Source organism: Rhinichthys klamathensis, unplaced genomic scaffold, assembly GCF_029890125.1.
Source record: "Rhinichthys klamathensis goyatoka isolate OS25496 unplaced genomic scaffold, OSU_Roscu_1.1 h1tg000658l_1, whole genome shotgun sequence".
Taxonomy (NCBI): domain Eukaryota; kingdom Metazoa; phylum Chordata; class Actinopteri; order Cypriniformes; family Leuciscidae; genus Rhinichthys; species Rhinichthys klamathensis.
The window spans coordinates 47,964-71,007 of NW_026607101.1; the positions used below are offsets into that span (position 1 = coordinate 47,964).

The 23,044-nt window shown below is 37.7% G+C and overlaps 1 protein-coding gene across 2 annotated transcripts in view; it reads right to left on the bottom strand.

Annotated features, from left to right (window-relative positions):
• Positions 1 to 23,044, bottom strand: part of stk10 (serine/threonine kinase 10) — a 75,345-nt gene that overhangs the window by 19,570 nt on the left and 32,731 nt on the right. The window contains exons 5-11 of one of the 2 annotated variants that reach the window (XM_056241646.1): positions 20,737 to 20,809; positions 18,519 to 18,713; positions 18,223 to 18,304; positions 11,472 to 11,606; positions 7,084 to 7,725; positions 2,792 to 2,913; positions 382 to 505 (exon numbers count right to left, since the gene is read on the bottom strand). In XM_056241646.1, the coding sequence (XP_056097621.1) occupies positions 382 to 505; positions 2,792 to 2,913; positions 7,084 to 7,725; positions 11,472 to 11,606; positions 18,223 to 18,304; positions 18,519 to 18,713; positions 20,737 to 20,809 (1,373 nt within the window). Of the gene's footprint in view, positions 1 to 381; positions 506 to 2,791; positions 2,914 to 7,083; positions 7,726 to 11,465; positions 11,607 to 18,222; positions 18,305 to 18,518; positions 18,714 to 20,736; positions 20,810 to 23,044 lie in introns of both variants that reach the window. The other variant, XM_056241645.1, reaches the window with a different exon arrangement.

Genomic DNA, 23,044 nt, shown 5'->3' on the forward strand with positions numbered 1-23,044 from the left:
GAATGTTAGTGTGAAATTGAACACTGTATTGTCAATGTTGTTTTCAATAAAAAAACATTTGCACAAAGCAAGCCGATCCACTTTTCCATGTTGATAAGAGCATTAAAATGAGAAAAAAGTAATGGGACAAAAAGAAATCAAGAGACATTTAGAATAGATAAAAATGTGCGATTAATCGCGAGTTAATTATGACATTAATGCGATTAATCGCGATTAAATATTTTAATCGTTTGACAGCACTAGTATATAGTAAATTTTTTACCCCATTCTCCTGTGATGTCTTAAGAAAGCCCGTTCATAACGTCTTTAAAGTGAGCTTAACTGTCTTCCCGACTACAAACATGCGTAAAGCTGCTTGTGCTGGATATCTGTGACTCTTACATTCATCTCCTGGTCGAATCTGCGCTGCATCAGTTCCCGCTGGTCCTTCAGCTTCAGGTTGAGCACGACCTGAGCACGATGCTGCTCTTTCTGCAGGAGACGAAGGTCTCGCAGCTCCTGGCGCCTGTGTGGATCAATCAACGCAGACGTTCACATACACATATGACGAATCTTTAGACTTGCTTTCCATAAAAAAGATGATATTTATAAATCTCACTTTTTTTTAACACTAAATGGAAGTCAATGGGCACCAAAACTACAGTAGTCAACATTTGAAGTGGATCAAAACCTCTCATCAAAGTTATACGTGAATTTTGAACAATACCCGTTCTTGTCTTAGGACAGCTTTGATGAACTTTTTTTTGATCCACTTCAAATGTTGACTACTGTGTTTGGTTACTAACTTTCTTCAAAACATCATCTTTTGTGTTCAGCAGAAGAAGTGGAACAACATAAGTAAATGATGACGCAATTTTCATTTTTGGGTGGCCTATCCCTTTAAGCTGAAAATGTGAAGTATCCCGCCAACCAAAGAATGTCTAGAATGCAGCAATAGTCTGTTCTTCCACAGTCACGAGTCACGACCCACAGAGAGCACTACAGAGGGCTCATGGGAAAGTCACCCCCACCTCATTCATTGCATGACTTCACTGACAGCAAAAGACTAGAGGAATGTCCCACACAGATATTTAATGTGGGGGTAGATCTCAAGCCTGTCAAAAACATGTCCCAGTCATATTTCATCACGAAACCAAAAGAAATACATGCATTGCATTTTGCTTAAGGAAAATGAAGTCTATTATTAAGAAGATTGAGTTTGTGTTTTGATTTTGAGGTCAAATGTGACCTGGACATGTTTGTTGTGAGACTGAAGTAAAGCTGTGCTCTATGTGTTTCATGCAGGACACGATCACACCACTAGATGGCAGCAGTGGCATTGTTTGTAGGTGCAGACAGAGAGCAGTGTGTGTGTGTGTGTGTGTGTTAATCTACTACCACCAGCTGAGGTGCTTCAGAGAGAAGGCTAGATTGAAAGGTTCACAAGTATTCAGATGATGGATCAGTTGAAGTGAGATTTGAGCTCTTGTTTTGCCCTTTAAAAGCGGTCCACTTCCTCTGGCTGTACACAAAGTTCCCCTTGTGTATTAATGTCCCATTCGGGAAAGACAAGGTCTTGGACCTGAGACCTAAAATAGCCTGTTTACTCAGCCGAGATGCAAGATCAAGTAGAAAAACTTTTTTCCTCTTAAAAAGTTAGTTCATCATTCTGTCATCATTTACTCGCCCTCATGTTGTTCCAAACCTGAAAGACTTTTGTTCATCTTTGAAATACAAATGAAGATCTTTTTGATGAAATCTGAGCGCTTTCGGTCTCTCAATTCACAGTACACATAACTACCACTTTGACTTTTATTCACATATAAACATTAATCAACGCTCACATATGGTGAATGGAAGCTTAAGTATGTTCGCTTGACATGCAAGAACCAATGAGGTTCATTCTCGTGTTACGCATCACGTTTGAGCTTCAGCAAGAGCCAATGAGGTTCATTCTCGTGTTACGCAGCACGTTTGAGCTTCAGCAAGAGCCAATGAGGTTCATTCTCGTGATACGCATCACGTTTGAGCTTCAGCAAGAGCCAATGAGGTTCATTCTCGTGTTACGCATCACGTTTGAGCTTCAGCAAGAACCAATGAGGTTCATTCTCGTGTTACGCATCACGTTTGAGCTTCAGCAAGAGCCAATGAGGTTCATTCTCGTGTTACGCAGCACGTTTGAGCTTCAGCAAGAGCCAATGAGGTTCATTCTCGTGTTACGCATCACGTTTGAGCTTCAGCAAGTACCAATGAGGTTCATTCTCGTGTTACGCATCACGTTTGAGCTTCAGCAAGAACCAATGAGGTTCATTCTCGTGTTACGCAGCACGTTTGAGCTTCAGCAAGAGCCAATGAGGTTCATTCTTGTGTTACGCAGCACGTTTGAGCTTCAGCAAGAGCCAATGAGGTTCATTCTCGTGTTACGCAGCACGTTTGAGCTTTCAGCAAGAACCAATGAGTTTTGTTCTCGCGTGTCAAGCAAGTACGGTTGAGCTTTTGTTTATGTTTGCTGATCAATATTTGAATAAAAGCCTAAATTCAATCTGTTCCTCAAATAAAACGATTGTGTCTTCAGAAAATTTTAACTAAACTGATCGATTTAGTTCATGTGGATTAGTTTTACAATCTCTTAATGGACTTTTTTGAAGAGACAAAGTAGTAGTTGCGTAGACTGGCAGAAATCCCTCAGACTTTATTAATCATATCTTCATTTGTGTTCCCAAAGATGAACGAAAGTCTTACATGAGTGAGAATGAGAATTTTCTCATTTTTTTAAAGAGCTCGATTAAAGCGAGTGATGGCGTGGACTTGCCTGAGGAACCTCATCTCCTCGTCTTTCTTCTCATCATCGGTGATGATTTTGGAGGTAGTGACGCTCACCTCGACACCGTCAACCAAGAACTTACGGGTGCGTTTGAGCGTCTTCTTGGAGTCCTGTTAAAAAAACAAATGAATGTAAATGAGAGAAACTAAGAAACAGAAACTGTGATGGGTGTGGTAGCAAGATTTAAGGGAACTGTGGATGGGAGATTAAAAAAAGAAGAAGACATGGCAACATGAAGGAACTAGCACTGATAGAACTAGAAGCATAAGGAACGGGTGGACTGGAGAAAGAAAGAAGAAATGAGAATCCGAGACAAAGGGCGTGAACAGGAAGCAGTGAGATTTCTGGTATCCTGTAAAGCCAGTTCTGACAGGAAGTGTCAGCGGCTCATGAACGTATGGGGCAGATCGAGAGATTATGAGGGTGGATCTCACAAAACCTATCCATTGTGCCATGCTTTTTATGGAAATTTAATAAGTCAGTCATTGCTGTAGTGAGAAAAATGTATAAATAATATATAACTGATAATTTAAATAAAATGGTAGTATTTGTTGGAATACAAACTAACTAACATAAAAGGCAAAGACCTGGATGCTGTGTAGTTTCAGTGCCACTGAATTAATTTCATTAATTTAGACACCGTTGCAATCGTATTTTATTGGATCTTGTCATATAAATGCCGTCACTTTTCAGCAAACAACACAAAGACCCGTGTCTATTTAACCCAGCTGAGCAAACAGTCACATCCTCGGTCGTGTTCATGCCGTACACTCGGTAGCGAGTCGAAGCCTGCTGTCCGAAGTGTGCAAATCTTGCACTTCCTGTGATGCGGTTTTGGTGCGGTAAAGCCACAGGTCTCGATTCTATGCAGTGTGCATATGTGCACTAATGTTTGCTGAAATCATTGTTGAACCATTTTGATCGTGCAGCATCAAAACTAAAGGATAAGAGAGTTTAACTTCTGAATCATACTGGGAAAACGGCAAACATGAGAAAAGAAGCTGTTCTCTGGAGTCACAAACAAAGAACAGAACGACCCAACAATCCTCACAGTGACTGATGCACAATACTGAATGGAGCAGAGACAAAGAGCGTTTGGGAGAAATGGATGGAAAATCTGACATGGCCTTCACAGATGTGCAGTTTGAAATATGCAACAAATGAATGACTTCATTTAAAGTAATGTTCCGGGTTCAACACCAGAAATGGCGATTGCAGATTCACTCATGATGAGTCTATGCGGATAAAACATGTTTAACTACTCTACCTAGATGACATAGACAACTTCACGGCTCAAACTAAATCTTTTTGATGAGACATTATTTTGTAAATCAACAGCAAACTAGGGATGCTATTGACAAAAAATACAGTAAATAAATTAATATTGTGAAATATTACAATTTTCTATGTTAATATATTTTAAAATTTACATTATTTCTGTGATGGCAAAGCTGAATTTTCAGACAGCACTTATCTAAATCTTTACCATGACAAATGGTATTAAAAGTTGGATATATAGTTCATTCTCTACTTTACCTGCATACATACAGTAAAAACTCACGTAAAGCAATATATACTTTATAGCAAATCTCAAATGTGCAATTGTTTATATCGTTGCAAAATATAAACTATATTATAACAGAGAGCTATATAGTATATCCAAATTCATCCGCGTACACACAGTATACTCAAATGAATCAGTATCAGCAATATAGTATATCAGTCTATTGCTTGTATTGTTGCAAAAATGAAACTACACTATCATCTAGCTCTAATCTGCTGAATGCGATTAGAGGGCATGAAGATGTTAAAATACTATAAACATTAACATGACTCTCTGTAAATCTGCTTTTTGTAAATGTTACTACTTCAGCAAGCTTCAGGGATACCTGGAAACACTTTGTTTTGCAGGATTTTGCTTTGTTAAACCTATAAAATAGAAGCTACAGCATAAATTGTAGGGCTGTCCATAAATTGCAGGGCTGCCGCTTGGAAAGCAACCTGTAATTCTAAAATCATTTCTAAGAACTGCTTTCTAAGGCACCACAGTATTGACTGTTTATAACGACTATTTTAATCATTTTACTGAGAATGCTAAGCAAAGCCCAACACAATTCTGGTTTGGAGTCAATGAAGGGCTACTTGAGACCCTACATGGCTTAAATATATGTAAAGCACACATCCCTCCATCCAGCGGTGCAGAGAGAGCTCAGACATGATGCGTGAGGGATGGTTTGGACTGGATTCTGCAGACAGGCTCGACTCTGTTTGAGCTCTGTACCTTCACTGTACTTCTGTGTGTACGCCGGTCGACCCGCCCAAAGAACGTTCACCAGCTCTCATAAGCACGGCTCTGTTCTACGGTGGCCCGACTGAGGAGTTGGCACTGAGACCGTGAACAGAGGACCACATAGAGCGGAAGTGAGAGTATTAGGAAAAGCAAGTATGTTAAAGACCAAGAGTGTCATTAGTGTGTGTGTGCAGCTCTACACACTAACATGTAAGAGCAGTGACACCAAGTTCTACAGAGGGTTTCTACGGTTTGGGTTTGGTTTAGGGATGCACGATATATCGGCCACCATATCGGTATCGGCCGATATATGATCATTTTTAATTTTATTGTTATCGGCCCGATAATAAAATTTGGCTGATATATTAAAGCCGATGAATAATGTATTATTTCCTCAAGCTGAGACACTGTTCAACATGATGGTTTTGAATTGCTTGAAATATGATTGGAATCACTTCAAAAAAGGAAAATACAGTAAAATGCAACATGTGCAGCGCAAGTCTGACATATCGGCTACATAAAATTATGAGAACATTATAATTGTGTGCTTGGGACATGGCTTTTAAAAAGAGAATTTTTTTTATAATCAGGCTTTCAAAATTTATATCAAAATTTGGATTTAGATTTATCGGCCAATATATCGGTTACCGGCTTTCAAATATAAAGAATTACCGATTATCGGCCAAAAATGTTTTATCGGTGCATCCCTAGTTTGGTTGAACAAGAAGTTTTGTCTCTTGGAAATGCACATTTAACACATTTAAGCATTGAGTTTGAGTAGGGATGCAGATGTAAATTTACTTAACAACAGGAAAAACTGTAAGAAGTGCAATAAATAACTAAAGGTTAAAATTTAAATATCCTGAAAGCATGAGCACCGATTTTCCTTTAAATTTTGTCTTTTGCCAGTGATCTCCATTAACTGTCGGCAAGTGGAAAATCAGGGCTAAAATCATGTGTGGGCAGCATTAGTCGCACCAAAAAAATTTGTATTAGAAACTTTCCAGATCACTATGTTTTAATAGAGATTATTGGAGAGGAGTTCAGCAAATATGCCCAATTTATACACAAAAAACAAAAACAAATTTACACACACTTACATGAAACCATTTTAAACTAGTAGTGTATGTCATAAAAATTAGGGATGCACCGATATGAAAATTTTGCGCGATACCGATAATTCTTTATATTTGAAAGCCATTAACCGATATATTGGCCGATAAATCTAAATCCAAATTTTTATATAATTTTTGAGAGCCTGATTACATTAACAAAAGTGTCACCATTAAAAGCCATGTCCCAAACACACGATTATAATGTTCTCATAATTTTATGTCATTTCTATGACAGACTTGCGCTGCACATGTTGCACTTGACTGTTTTTTCCCCTTTTCCAATCATATTTCAAGCAAAAAACCATCATGTCGAACAGTGCGCATCTGAAGTGTCTCAGCTGAAGGAAATAATACATTATTTATCGGCTTTAATATATCGGCCAAATTTTCTTATCGGGCCGATAACGATAGCATAAAAAAATAACATATATCGGCCGATACCGATAATGTGGCCGATATAAATCCTGCATCCCTACTAAAAACAAAAAAACTTTATGCGTTTTGTCCATTCATTGACACGACAGCGGAGGTTTGGGGGCCTTAAAACGCAATTTGTATGAAAACGGGTTTCAAAGTGCAAGTTTTTGAAAATGATTCCAATATCGACTGTGTAAACGACAAAACGACGTGAATATGTGAAAACGGTGACGTCATGCGTATTACGTGTTCAGTCTATAAGAGTGTATTGTTTCTTTACAAAGTGACATCGCCAACTACTGGCCTGGCAGAATACAGAATACAGCTTTTTAATCGTTTTCGCGGATCCGTATGAATGGGGATCGATTTCTGTACGCGAAACAAAAATGCAGAGGGAAAAACATTTCAGTTTTTAGTACATCGGTGTCATGTAAAAGTACCCTTAAACACAGACTTACCCTTAAAGAGATGGTGCCCATTTCCTTGTTGACAGACAGATCACCTGACAGGTTCAGGCTGATGTCCATGTTTTCACTGGCCACATCAGAGTATCGATTTGATAATCTGCCGTTTGTGTGAGGAAGCAAACTTTCCAGATCCTCACCAGCCAAAGAGGACCTGTCGCTCACCACAGACACACGATTGGCCGGCTCTTTGGGATAAGTCTGGTCCAGCATGGGATGTGGTTGCTGGTTAGGCATCTCTCCACTGTGAGCTTCTTCCTCTGGTTTCTCTGATCCCGCTGACGGCTTGGTGTCTGAGGAAGACTCTGGTGTCTCTGAAGGTTCGGCGGTCCTCAGCGAAGGAAGTTCTGGTTCTGAGCTCTCGACCGCTTTGGTGTCCTCCTCAGAGGTGGGTGTGCTTTTCCCATCCTCGATCCCGGAGTCGGAGCAGGAGGCCTTGCCTGACGCCTCGCTCTCGGGTTTGTCATGATCTTCCTCTGGAAACTTGTCGCTGAGATTGTCCTCCTGCTCTTTGGAAGTGGTTTCGGTGGACCTGAGCTCCTCCTCAATCACCATTGGAGTTTCAGTGGGACGTGTGTCGTGGTGGTCCCCATATGAACTGGTCTCACTGGTTTCTGACGGGTCTTTGACTGGAGCCTAGAAAGAACACAGACAGAATGAGGCTTATGCTACATAAAAGCATGATAATTATCTTTTTATTTCTTCGAAATAAACCACTCTGTCAGTCCCACTGAGAAACATACAATACTATCTGTTATACACGTAGGCCAAACATCACAGGTTATTATTTGCGTTCTCGAACCACCAAACACAGCTGTCGTGCAAATGAACGGCCAGAACGCATTAAAAGTTTTCTGTTTTCAGTTAAAACGGTGTCGTGTTAGCGGCCCCTAAGTTAATAACTAATGATCTTTGCAACAGAAATGAATCAATTAAAAACGTAATTTAGCTGGACAATAACTTTATTCTAAAGCTGCTGTAAAGCCTAAACAATCCCTGTTCCATTAATTTCCTGTTATCACTGTAAAGCAGCTTTGAAGCAATCTGTATTGTTAAAAGCGCTGGATAAATGAAGCTGACTTTACTTGGTCAGAGTAAACCAGCAATGCTATGGCTGGTTTTATAAAAAGGAAAGTCCCCAGTGCCTGAATACACATAGAGATGATGTACAGCTGTTAATAAATACAGGCCAAGCTCATACACAGCCACAGGCCACTGTGTCCTTAGCAAAAAGAGGGACTAATTGTCCTGTGCTTTATTTAACTCTAAAGAAATGTCGATGTCGTGTCTTTTGTTTCATTTTTACATGGTTGAAGGCCAGATGAGAAGCGGAAGAGGAAGTGTATTAAGAGTTATTTTTGAACGTTCGTACCATTGTGCCATTCGACCAACAACAGCCTAGAATAGATCTTTAAATGGAGACGTTAATGTGAAAGTTGGGTGGGGGACACATGTTCTGTTAGTCAAATTATACATGCAGTGTTGACATCACGATCACAGTGTGACATTAGGTGTAGTGGCGCCCAGTGCCCATGAGACGAGAGTCGCGCTGCTTGCGCAACGGAAAACTACTGGCTTTCATTTCTTATTATTAGTATCAGTGTTGAAAACTGTTGATACCATTCAAACATTCGTGGTAAGATTTAAAAGAAAAGAAGAAAAAGTTAATACTTTTATTCATCATGGATGCCTTAAATTGATCAAAAGTGACAGTTAAGACCTTTATAATGTTGCAAAAGATTTCTATTTAATAAATGCTTTTAAAAAAAATTCAAGTAAATGCTGTTCATTGATTGAAATTTCTACTTAAAGAATCAAGTCAGATGAAAAAGTATCACAAATTCCACAAAAATGTTAAACAGCAAAAACTGTTTTCAACATTGATGATAATAATAATAAGAAATGATTCCTGAGCAGCAAATCATCATATTAGAATGATTTCTGAAGGATCATGTGACACTGAAGACTGGAGTAATGATGCTGAAAATTCAGCTTCGATCACAGGAATACATTACATTTTAAAATATACTCAAATAGAACATAGAATAGATTTTAAATTGTAATAATATTTCAAATACTGTTTTTACTGTATTTGTTATCAAATACATGCAGCCCTAGTGAGCAGAAGAGACTTTCAAAAACAAAAAATTAGTATAACGATAAACATTAGTGATATGTTACAAACTGAGGTCACGTGACCTTGATATTTTTGCATGTTACATTCGGCGAGTTTAAAATCAAAACTATGGAAGCTTGTTTCCGCCACAGAATGAAAAATAAAAAAAGTAATTGCGACTTTTGATCTCAAAATTCTGACTTTTTTTCTCACAATTGAGAGTTTACATCTCGCAATTCTGACTTTATTTCTCAGTATTGCCAGATATCAGAAAGTCAGAATTGCGTGATATAAAATCGCAATTGCGTGTTAGAAAGTCAGAATTGCGAGATATAAAGTCAGAATTTATTGATATAAAGTCGCAATTGCAGGTTATAAAGTCAGAATTGCGTGATATAAAGTCATAATTGCGTGTTGTAAAGTCAGAATTGCTTGAAATAAAGTCGCAATTGCATGTTATAAAGTCAGAATTGATTGATATAAAGTCAGAATTGATTGATATAAAGTCGCAATTGCGTGATATAAAGTCGAAATTGTGTCTTGTAAAGTCAGAATTGTGAGATATAAAGTCAGAATTGCGTGAAATAAAGTCGCAATTGCATGTTATAAAGTCAGAATTGATTGATATAAAGTCGCAATTGCGTGTTATCAAGTCAGAATTGCGAGATATAAAGTCAGAATTGATTGATATAAAGTCAGAATTGATTGATATAAAGTCGCAATTGCGTGTTATAAAGTCAGAATTGCGAGATATAAAGTCAGAATTGATTGATATAAAGTCGCAATTGCGTGTTATAAAGTCAGAATTGCGAGATATAAAGTCAGAATTGATTGATATAAAGTCGCAATTGCGTGTTATAAAGTCAGAATTGCATTATATAAAGTCGAAATTGCGTGTTGTAAAGTCAGAATTGCATTATATAAAGTCGAAATTGCGTGTTATAAAGTCAGAATTGATTGATATAAAGTCAGAATTGATTGATATAAAGTCGCAATTGCGTGATATAAAGTCGAAATTGTGTCTTGTAAAGTCAGAATTGTGAGATATAAAGTCAGAATTGCGTGAAATAAAGTCGCAATTGCATGTTATAAAGTCAGAATTGATTGATATAAAGTCGCAATTGCGTGTTATCAAGTCAGAATTGCGAGATATAAAGTCAGAATTGATTGATATAAAGTCAGAATTGATTGATATAAAGTCGCAATTGCGTGTTATAAAGTCAGAATTGCGAGATATAAAGTCAGAATTGATTGATATAAAGTCGCAATTGCGTGTTATAAAGTCAGAATTGCGAGATATAAAGTCAGAATTGATTGATATAAAGTCGCAATTGCGTGTTATAAAGTCAGAATTGCATTATATAAAGTCGAAATTGCGTGTTGTAAAGTCAGAATTGCGTGATATAAACTATTCTGAGGGGAAAAAAGTTTTTCCCGCCTTAGAATTGGCCTGATAACTCGCAATTGCGAGTTTATATCTCACAATTCTGAGAAAAGATGTCAGAATTTCGAGATATAAACTCGCAATTGTGAGGAAAAAAAGGCAGAATTGTGAGCTAAAAAGTCGCAATTCTGTCTTTTTTTCTCGCAATTGCGACTTTATTTCTCACAATTCTGACTTTATATCTCGCAATTGTGAGATAAAAAGTCGCAATTTTTTTTTTTTATTCAGTGGCGGAAACAAGCTTCCATACAAAACAGATCTTTTGCATCTTCAATTCAATTTTGTTGAAAACCAATGAGTCATAAAAAGATTTAAGAGTTGAAAATCGTGGCTGTGCTTAATTCAACACACTTAAAATAAGGAAAGTTAAGAGGAACACTGCATTGTGGGATACAGCATTCTGTGCTCTGTTGAATACTGCTTATGCTGGCATATTAAGCATATTATCCAGGTACTTTATGCATAAAAAATGTGCATACTGTATACAATACATATTGCATACACTGCAGCAATAAAAAGAGTGCATTACATAACCTAAATAAGCACATATCTGCATAATTCATTGAGTCGGTGGCACGTTGTGCTGTTCGCAGTGTTTTTGCCCTTCACAGGTACACCTGCATTGAAGCGTAGAATAAACTTTCCATGCAATAACAATTACCTTGTCAAAGCACTAAACAAATGTGTCGCTCTTTACGCCCTGAGCGCTTTTCCATTAGCAGTGCATTATCTTTACTCTATCCGCACAGAGTGAACTGAGAGATTTATGATAGAGAGACATTTGGAAGGTGTGCAGTAAGTGAGAAATGTCAAGACCCCTACAGGTGTGACATAAGCAGGGTCTTCTTCTTCTCCTTCTTCATGATTGTCCTCGATCTCCTCCATCACCTCAGCTTTGGCCTCCGCCACCAGATCTCTCAATGGACGGTTGGTCTTCACTGAACTCGCAAAAGGATGCTGAAACACAGAACATACGCGGAAAGATTAGACAGAGTTCTTCGTAACGGTACAAACTCCAAAATTATTCGACTGTGCATAACAATAACATGCACACGCCATCTTAAGAAGCATGCATATTCAATAATAGAAGCCTGAGAATGGAAATTGTGATTAATTCATTTCAGTTATGCATCTTTTTGAAACATCACTAAAATGATCATGTTGTCGTGGTTGTCAAAGTAGTAATAAAGAACCACAATCAACTTCAATTGGCAGAGCAGGGTTTTTTTATCTGAAATGTGGCCATTCTGAATGACTCAGCTATGGTCAATAATTATGGCATTCTAATTTGTAGTTCAGAAAACTATTTTGTCAGCCAAACCCCTTTGAAGTACCCATGAGATTTAAAAATTCATATTTTGTAATTTAACAACACATTTGCATGTTCGCGGTTCTATGATGTTGGTTAATGTCACATGACATGCAGGTAAACAAATTAAATATTTCATATTTGTTAGTAAGAGTTATTTTAAATGTATATTTATTTTCATTTTACATTTTTTATTGAATTATAGTCCTATCATTTATTTATTATACCATGGTCTGTCTGAATACTGGATTCTGATTGGCTGGAAGGTGTGCGATAAAAGTTCCATTCAGTTTAATCACCGTTCTATTATTAATGCGCTGCTTTCATTGAAGCACAAACACACACAAGGAGCTTTGACTTTTATTAATAAATTGACTTCACTACTGAATATCTACATTATTTCACTCAGTAAGGAGGTTTTAACGCCGTTGTTTTTGAAGTAATTCAACTCACAGCTTTCATTGCTCGCAGAGACGCTGCACAGAATCAGGTAATTCACACACACACACATTTCTCTTTCTCTCTCTTTAGTGGTTAATTAATTTAAATAAATGTTATAATTCAATATCAATCAAATCAATGTAACCTTACTTTACCTCAGTGTCTGATTTAAAGCGGGCAGAATGCTAAATCTATCGAGTCGTAGGCTAACTGATGAAAATAACCATAATTGTACCTCTTTCAGTCAAATTTAACTCTGCAAACATCAATGACAACTTTAACTTGTTAATGCTGGCAAATGACCATGGCATAAGCAGTATAGTTCACAGCTAGCAGTGCATTAACTGCGTCACGCATTCAAATTGTGTAATGCAGAGCTAGCCGTGGATGATCCCTTACTTATTTATTAAATTTAGTCAAATATTTGTGGTTTGGACCGAAATGCCAGTTCTCGACTTCTCATATTGTTGTGGAACTTGTGTAAGCATGTTATTTTACTTGAAATACACTTGCAATAAGCAAAAGTGGGGATTAATTAGTGGATCAGCGGAGTTAGACGCGGAGGACTTGAGCTGAACTGTGAAAGCATCAGTGTAATGAAGAGGAACGCTGCTCTCATCTATTATTCAGCTGAGTTGCACCTTGTTTAATTGAAGTGTCCCAGCTGCCGAGCGCATGTGAGGGGGACTCAAGCGTTAAAAACATACAGCCAGCAGTATCACTTACCCTCACCGATGACCACAACTTACTGACAATCAAGAACAGAAATAACTACAGCTCATAAAGAAACACTGCAGCAAAACTCACACACGATATATCTGAAACTGTACGAGAGGTCAGACATAGACCATCACAATTCATAGCATGCTTGGATAGTGTGAGATACAGGAACACGACATGCAACGGCAAGGTCAAGGGATTGATTCCCAGGAAAAATGTATAATATAATAGCATATGATATTTAAAGATGAACACCTATGAAGACCTTTTTTAAGAAAACGAATACTGTATGTCCATACAAAACAAACCCATAGAATCTCTAAATAAATCATGGATCTCAGACATACAAAACAGGGTAACTATAAGTTTTATGTTCTATTTAATTTATAAATATATTTACTATCAATGCATACAAATTAGAGGGTCGATTGGATTTTGTTTTATGGCCTTAAATTAATCAAACTGAATTTAAGACTTTATTATAAGATAATATAATATAAGATGTTTAAGAACCTGCAGAGACTTAGTGTCTGAACATACATATGATAGCCAAAAATGAATATGACAAGGTTTTATATCAGGTATTGTGTGTGTGTGTGTGTGTGTGTGTGTGTGTGTGTGTGTGTGTGTGTGTGTGTGTGTGTGTGTGTGTGTGTGTGTGTGTGTGTGTGTGTGTGTGTGTGTGTGTGTGTGTGTGTGTGTGTGTGTGTGTGTGTGTGTGTGTGTGTGTGACTAGTTTTGAATAGACTATAAAGTTTTAACTCTAAAATAGATATCAAATAAGTTTTTGTTAGCAGTTTCTGCTCATATGTTATATAGTATGTTTTGTCAATAAACTAATCAACTAAGATGTTATAGGCTAGTGTTTGTTCCAATGCAAGCTATATCAAAATAATGAATCCTTAACTTTGAAATATGTATGATAAAATGTATTGGCCTACTAAGACATTTATAGAAAAAGACAATTTTCTTTTCAAGATGTTTCCAACTCTAACTTTGAACCAATTCTGTAGAATGGCCCATATAACCTATTTGAACATGATTTGTTTCCAGGTATGACTAAAAATGTGCTTTTGACTTTCATTTATATTTTGATTATATATATATATATATATATATATATGTATGTATATGTGTGTGTGTGTGGGTGTGTGTGTGTGTGTGTGTGTGTGTGTGTGTGTGTGTGTGTGTGTGTGTATATATATATACACTCACCTAAAGGATTATTAGGAACACCATACTAATACTGTGATTGACCCCCTTTCACCTTCAGAACTGCCTTAATTCTACGTGGCATTGATTCAACAAGGTGCTGAAAGCATTCTTTAGAAATGTTGGCCCATATTGATAGGATAGCATCTTGCAGTTGATGGAGATTTGTGGGATGCACATCCAGGGCACGAAGCTCCCGTTCAACCACATCCCAAAGATGCTCTATTGGGTTGAGATCTGGTGACTGTGGGGGCCATTTTAGTACAGTGAACTCATTGTTATGTTCAAGAAACCAATTTGAAATGATTCGAGCTTTGTGACATGGTGCATTATCCTGCTGGAAGTAGCCATCAGAAGATGGGTACATGGTGGCCATAAAGGGATGGACATGGTCAGAAACAATGCTCAGGTAGGCCGTGGCATTTAAACGATGCCCAATTGGCACTAAGGGGCCTAAAGTGTGCCAAGAAAACATCCACCACACCATTACACCACCACCACCAGCCTGCACAGTGGTAACAAGGCATGATGGATCCATGTTCTCATTCTGTTTACGCCAAATTCTGACTCTGACCCATCTGAATGTCTCAACAGAAATCGAGACTCATCAGACCAGGCAACATTTTTCCAGTCTTCAACTGTCCAATTTTGGTGAGCTCTTGCAAATTGTTGCCTCTTTTTCCTATTTGTAGTGGAGAGGAGTGGTACCCGGTGGGGTCTTCTGCTGTTGTAGCCCATCCGCCTCAAGGTTGTGCGTGTTGTGGCTTCACAAATGCTTTGCTGCATACCTCGGTTGTAACGAGTGGTTATTTCAGTCAAAGTTGCTCTTCTATCAGCTTGAATCAGTCGGCCCATTCTCCTCTGACCTCTAGCATCAACAAGCCATTTTCGCCCACAGGACTGCCGCATACTGGATGTTTTTCCCTTTTCACACCATTCTTTGTAAACCCTAGAAATGGTTGTGATTGAAAATCCCAGTAACTGAGCAGATTGTGAAATACTCAGACTTGCCCGTCTGGCACCAACAACCATGCCACGCTCAAAATTGCTTAAATCACCTTTCTTTCCCATTCTGACATTCAGTTTGGAGTTCAGGAGATTGTCTTGACCAGGACCACACCCCTAAATGCATTGAAGCAACTGCCATGTGATTGGTTGATTAGATAATTGCGTTAATGAGAAATTGAACAGGTGTTCCTAATAATCCTTTAGGTGAGTGTATATGTATGTGTGTGTGTGTGTGTGTGTGTGTGTGTGTGTGTGTGTGTGTGTGTATATATTTTCCTTGCATTCTTTCTTGTGTGACACACCTGCATAAAAGGCTCATTACTATGCGTGGTCTTTGTCTTCTCAACCACCTAATTATTCACAATGGGGTTTGGCCGTTCACGCCCATTTGCATATTGCCTTGGCTAACAAAAAATGTTTTTCACAATTTAAAAGAATCTATTGTGTTATGTGAATGATTAGACAGGATGATTTTCAGATCATTTTGAAGCAAAAACTCTAGGCCACAACATCCATTAGTCAAAACTCTTGTGGACACATATTTAGTATGTGTTTTGTGGCTTTATTTCAGAAACTTTAATTTTTAGTTTTTTTCCAATAACCATGCATAAACAATATTCTCTCAAAAATACAAACATGTACATACATGTTGCTCACATATTATGGTAGCCCTGTTTGTGCTAAATAGAGTGTAATTTCACCTGTGCCATAAACATGTTTATAAGCAACTAAAAAAAGCACAAATGTCAGGGCATGTCAAAACATCTAAAGGACCCCAAAAACACCTTGGTCCCCAGAGAGTTAAGGTTTCTTAAGGATATTTCGATGATCAATATAAACTACAGACCAGCCTATAAAGACTTTGAGGTAATGTTCGCCACTTAGGATAGAAGTGATATATGAACTTGGCATACAACTCTTGACAGGATAGCATGTACTGCATATCAGTGTTACCTCTTCACCTTCGTCTTTCAGATTGCTCTGTACGCAGCAGAGCATTAAATTAAGATGTAATATGAAACCCCGAAGCGAGAGTGACATCAGAACAGGAGAATGAACACTTTACAGTGGCTGCAGATCTCCACAATTTACTCTTTACCACTTGCCAATATCGAATCTTCACTTGCCTCACGATTCGATTCGATTCGGAGAGTATCGAATAATTGATTATAAAACGGTTCTCGATGCATCTTTTCCTCCAATTCTTTTATTAATAATAATTACTATGTTAATAAATCACAATATAGTTCTTTTTTGTTATTTTATCTTTGTTAGACCAAATAAAAGATAAGAAACAAATTAAACTAACAGCATTTTACTTTATCTATTTAACAGCAGCATTCAAGTAACAAATCATACAGAAATTGAATAATTAAATGTAAAAATAATCATGCATAGTCTTTAGTGTATTAATTATTATTAAAGCTACAAAAGGTATCGAGTCGAGCGCAGTGAGTGATTCCCTCTTTTCTTTTGTTGTTTGATTAACATTAATGACAGACATCACAGCAGCAGGTTTATTATATTATATATTATGATATAGACATAATGCACGGATCTAATATAATGTTACACATCATTTCCCCCAACTGTTTACGTTCACTTAAGATATAACGGACTGTGTGTGTGTGAATACTCGTCCAGACAGATATTTTAAAATAATATTGCGTACATCTGACCGTTCAAGCGCAATAAGCCGCTAAAGAGAGCAGAATTCAGGATCACATGGTGTCTTTGTGTCAGTCAGCGCAAGTAACGCGTCGATATCTTTCCGTTGGCTTAATGCGCTTAATAACGGTTTAACATCGAGCACGTCCCACACTTTATTTTCTCATTCATGCATGTTCTGCTTTCAAAAATGCATTATCTACGAACATCAGACACAAGTGCTTTGCTTCTGAAGGACATATGCAACTATTTATATACAGTAGTCAACATTTGAAGTGGATCAAAAAAGTTGTCAACGTTGTCCTAAGACAAGAACGGGTATTGTTCAAAAATCATGTATATATTTTGACGAAAGGTTTTGATCCACTTCAAATGTTGACTACTTTAGTTACAATAAAAACTACATTAATATGACAGGCATATTCAATTAACATAGCTAGGAGGTTTCCCTCAATAAACTCCTAATTACCGCTTATTAATAGTTAGTATAATTATGTTAGGTTTAGGTATTGGGTGGATTAAAGGATGTAGAATATGGTACAGCAGAATAAGGCATTAATATGTGCTTTATAAGTACTAATAAACAGCTAATAAGCTAGTGATATGCATGCTAATAAGCAACTAGTTCCTAGTGAATATCTGTTCCCTAAAGTGTTACTATATGAACATTTAATGATATATTTGAAAGTCCAGTGAGGAAAAAGCATGACTTGAATCGCTTCTATCACTTCTCTATGGTCAGATCATCGGTCTTACGATGTGATGTCAACTATTGTGTGGCAGTTTCTATTTAAATGACTAGCAAGTGTCACTGAAGTCCATTTCGCCAAAGTCAAAGTGAGTGTTTGTTTTTTGAAGTAACTTGAGGATTATTCGAGGTCTTCAGCACATCTACTGCACATTTTTTTCATTTCGCAAACTCCTTAATTGTTCAGTTCCTCTTTTCTGATGGGGTGGAGGTGAAGAAATATCCAAAAGGAAGAGTGCAAATTGCTGTAATTCCCTTGACCCAGAGCGGACAGGAAGCAAGAACTGCCCTGATAAGACGTTCTGCTGTGGTTTGCACATACCGTCTTAAAATGCCTTAAGTTACATTTCGAGTGACTGCAGCAGAGAGAGATAATATAATGTATATGGACAAGTGTGTGTGTGTGTGTGTGTGTGTGTGTGTGTGTGTGTGTGTGTGTGTGTGTGTGTGTGTGTGAAACTCCTTACTTCTAGAAGCTGAGCAGCCGTCGGCCTCGTCTCAGGGTTTCTATCCAAAGCTTTTTTCAGGAAATCGTTAAATTCCATTGACCTAAAATACACAAAACCCTTCAACATTTGCCCAATACAATCTCTTAATGTGTAACGGTGATGCAGTGATAAAATAACATTCGATGGCCATATTCTAGAAAAGCTATAAATCTAACTAAAAAACCACAACTATGCTCAGAGCACAGGAATCTCATAATGAAGCATGTCAGTGAAATCTTGAGCGTTCACTCCCATGCCGGGGTTTCGCGGCTCACCACTTGGAGGGCTGATCCAGGGTGGGCGGCTCAGACTTGGCAATTTTCAGCAGGACCCTCATGGGGTTCAGCTCATGGTGGGGGGGCTCTATCTGAGCCAGCTCTATCAGGGTGATGCCCAGTGACCAGATGTCCGCTTTATAGTCGTACGGAGCGTCCTTCATGGTCTCACACATCACAACCTCTGGAGCCATCCTGAACATACAGGAGATATCAGAACAGCAATATTACAGTTAGATCATCACGAAAGCTTTCGAAAACAGTTGTCAACATTTGAAGTGGATCAAAAAAAAAAAGTGCATCAAAGTTGTCCTAAGACAAGAATGGGTATTAGGGCTGTCACTTTACGTTCAAAAATCGATTGCACAATTGAATCGAAAGCGAAAATAGGGATTTTAACGGCCTTTTTTTATTTATTTTTCAAAAAATGTGTTTTAGGTGGACAGTTTTATGTAGGATGTTGGAAAATAACAATGTCTTTTCTGTTAACTAACTTCTTTCTCCTAGATTGTGTATCCTTGGTGTAAATAATTGTGTGTTGGAAACAAAAATAATATCTATAATGTTGTATGCTGCTCACCGTTCCATATTTCATGTTTGGATTAAAGAACACTCCCCTACTTTAACTCTCTGGCGTGAAAAACTCTTGTAATAATTATTTATTTGTCATTATTTTTATTTATTTTATTTATATTTTTTTATTATTATAAATTTTTTTTTTTTTTTTTTTTTTGGTAAGAGGGAAAAAAATGTGAAAATAAACAGTTTATAAAAACCAACTTCTTTTTAATATTCGCTATTACTTCAATGCAAGTGAACAAGCGCGCTGTTGTTTGTTGCTTAGTGACAGTGTGTGTGTGTGTGTGTGTGTATGTTCAAGTAAGTCAGATATGAGCAGATTCTGTGCAATACACTGTATTTAATATATCATGAGGATCACGAGTTGCATATTTGCGCTAAATCCGTGCAGATTTGTCTTACACGAACTTCCCCAGTAAAGTGAGTAAACACAGAAACACGCCAGATTGGCTCGTGATTTGACAGCGTTTCCCGCCAAAGTTCATTTTTACCCGCATTCGGCGAGTCGAGGGTGTTAATCTCAATCCCTGAATGTTGCGCTCCTGTTTGTCATTGTGACGAAACTTCACTCCAATAAATCATCAGGAATTTTGCTGACTTGTGCGTCTCAAGCATCTCTTTACGCTCGTCCTAATGCCTGTTAGGTGTCCGTGGATTTGCCTGTATTTGGTGTTGAAAATGGAAACGTCTTTAGACATGGAAAATCGATTTATGAACGGTTATGTTTCAAAAATCAAACAGGATTTTCTCACAAAAGTGACAGCCCTATTGGCTATTGTTCAAAATTCATGTAAAACTTTGATGGAAAGGTTTTGATCCACTTCAAACGTTGACTACCATACATTCCCAGTATGGAAACACGTCTGCAGATATTTAGCCGGCGACTTAAAGAATTTACTACAAGCCACTAATAAAACTGCTAAAGATTGTTCACGAGTCAGATAAGGAGACGTTAATATCCACTAGCTCCTGTGTGTGTGTGTGTGTGTGTGTGTGTGTGTGTGTGTGTGTGTGTGTGTGTGGCCTGGTAAACCCTACGTTATGGGGACAAAATGTCCCCACAAGGATGGCAATATCCGAAATCCTTGTTCGTGTGGGGACATTTTTTGGTCCCCATGAGGAAATCAGCTTATAAATGATACTAAGTGATGTTGTTTAAAAATGTAAAAATGCAGAATGTTTCCTGTGATGGGTAGGTTTAGGGATAGGGTTAGTGTAAGGGAATAGAATATACAGTCTGTACAGTATAAAAATCATTATGTCTATGGAAAGTCCCCATAAAACATGAAAACACAACGTGTGTGTGTGTGTGTGTGTGTGTGTGTGTGTGTGTGTGTGTGTGTGTGTGTGTGTGTGTGTGTGTGTGTGTGTGTGTGTGTGTGTGCTCAGAGGAAGGACAAAGGTAGGCAGATATTTCACATCAAGCTGGACACTAGTTAATGATTGCTTTAAATCCTGTGGGATATGACAAGACCTCTTTCTATCAGCATATTTATATTACCTTTATGGGAAACTCACGAAACCTGTAATCATTCATTCTAATTATGTTTTGTAGTGATGCACTGAAATGTCGACAACCACAGATATTCGCCTGAAAATGTATGTTTTGATGATTAAACAGTGAATTTTTAGCACTTACCAATATGGAGTCCCGATAAAAGAGTCTCGCCTTTGGAGAGTTTTGGTGTTTTTTGCAGAAACTCCAAAATCCGCTGTAACAAAAATCAGAGATGTTGAATTACATTGTCCCAGTTTCAAAATGGTCCTATTACAACCTCCAAACCCCCTAAATCGAGAGTTGACGTCATCAGTATAGAGGGCACTCTCTAAGAGTAGCTTACATAAAAGGCTTTTCTCTACAAATAACGTCAAATGATGTAAAAATGAGGACTGAATTATTGTATGATTTTAATTGTAGAATAACAGGAGGGACATGACAAAATCACTGTTAAACTATTATAGATCAAGTCCTAGGAGCATTCTAGCATTCAAAAGTTTGGGATCAGTCTCTTCTGCTCACCAAGGCTGCATTTATTTCATCAAAAATACAGTAAAAACAGTAATATAGCATTTATTGAATCTATCTATCTATATATACAATCTAATATATTGTAAACTGTAATGTATTCCTGTGATCAAAGCTGAATGTTCAGCATCATTACTCCATTACAACATAAACATTTATATTATAATATGTATATTATAAGAAATTAATATTTCATCAATATTGAAAAAAGTTGTGCTGCTTAATTCTTTTGTGGATTGATTCTTTGATAAATCAATAAAAAAGTTCAAAAGGACAGCATTTAAATGGAATAAAAATGTTGTAGCATTATACACGTTTTACAGTCACATGTAATAAATTAAATACATTTTATTAATACGAAAATGTAAGTTATTGTTATTAATAGTAGAATATATTTACATATTTTATTATCATAATATTTATAACATAATTAATATATTATATTTTTATTATTGTGTTATTTCAAATAGTAATAATCATTTTTGACTGCATTTTTTTTTAAATATTCTTAATTGACTGGATAGCGGACGCATAGATTGTATATATATATTTGTGTGTCCGCTATGAGAGATGAATCTCCAGAAACGTGTGGAGGATGTTTGGAGGACCAGCATCTGAAGCACATGAGCCTGTTTAAAGTTTCTCCCACAGGAAGTGATAAAGGCCAGAGAGTCTTGGCCTGGCATTCTGGGGTGCCATTAGCCAACACACAATGAAGCCACATTCGGTTACACGTTAAACAGCATTCAGAGGAAATCATGCTCTCATTGAATGACTCAATCCAATGAGACTTGAGTAGAGAAGTGTAATGAAATATTATAAGTCAGCTCTTGGCAAACTGTGGTGCTTTACAACACAACCTACAACAATACAGTGGTGTGTGTGTGTGTGTGAGAGAGAGAGAGAGAGAGAAAGTGTGAGAGAGGTCATAAGAATTAGTAAGAGATCTAATAGCACAGATACAAAACACTACGCTCAACCAAAGGTCACACTTCAGCTCCGTTACAAAACCTAGTGTGCTGCCTATCTAGACAACATGTTAAGGCATTACAGCCGCACACCTGATGCAAATGCTGTTATAGACAGGCAGCAGTAACATATATATATATTAGTGCTGTCAAACGATTAAAATATTTAATCGCGATTAATCGCATTAATGTCATAGTTAAAGTGGTATTTCAGACTGGACGTGCTGCGATGATGATAGCTCAGTTCACAACGACAAAACACACAGATCACTTTGGTCTTGTCAATGGAACCATTTGGCAACTTTTTAAAAGTAAACTTTCCATTCAGAATCTTATTGGCATCCATTTCGGCGTCTCGCGCTCGTCATCCACTCAAAACGTAACGTTAACCAACTATTTGGCCGGCTCGCATGCAGCTCGCAAGCCCAAACAAGTGTGTGCGGCGTGCCTTTTGTTTTGTTTCCAGTCTAGCAAGATCCGCTTGCGCTTTCAAAACGTCCTCGCGCGGCGCAAGCCATTGAAATGAATGGGTTTCATAGCGCAGCGCCGCGTCCTGTTGCAAAAGCATGTGAAAAAAAACTACAAAGTTTGCTAGGCCAAAAAGACCGTTAATCACGCGATAAAAAAAATGAACGCCGTTAAAATGGGTTTGCGTTAACGCCGTTAATAACGCGTCTAACTGACAGCCCTACTATATATATATATTAGGGGTGCCACGATTCTCCAAATCTTCGATTCGATTAAATTTTCGATTCGATTCTCGATTTTTACATTTATTTTTTTAAAGCCGAAACCGGCCAATCAGGATGCTCTCTGTCTTACATGCGCTTCATGAGGCACACACGCAAGGTCTCTCGCTCTCTCCCTCTCTGCCGTGCGCGCACAGTTTTTTCTGTCTCGCATGCGCGCTCTTGCTCGCTCACTCTAGATTCCGGGAGATTTGAACTAATTTG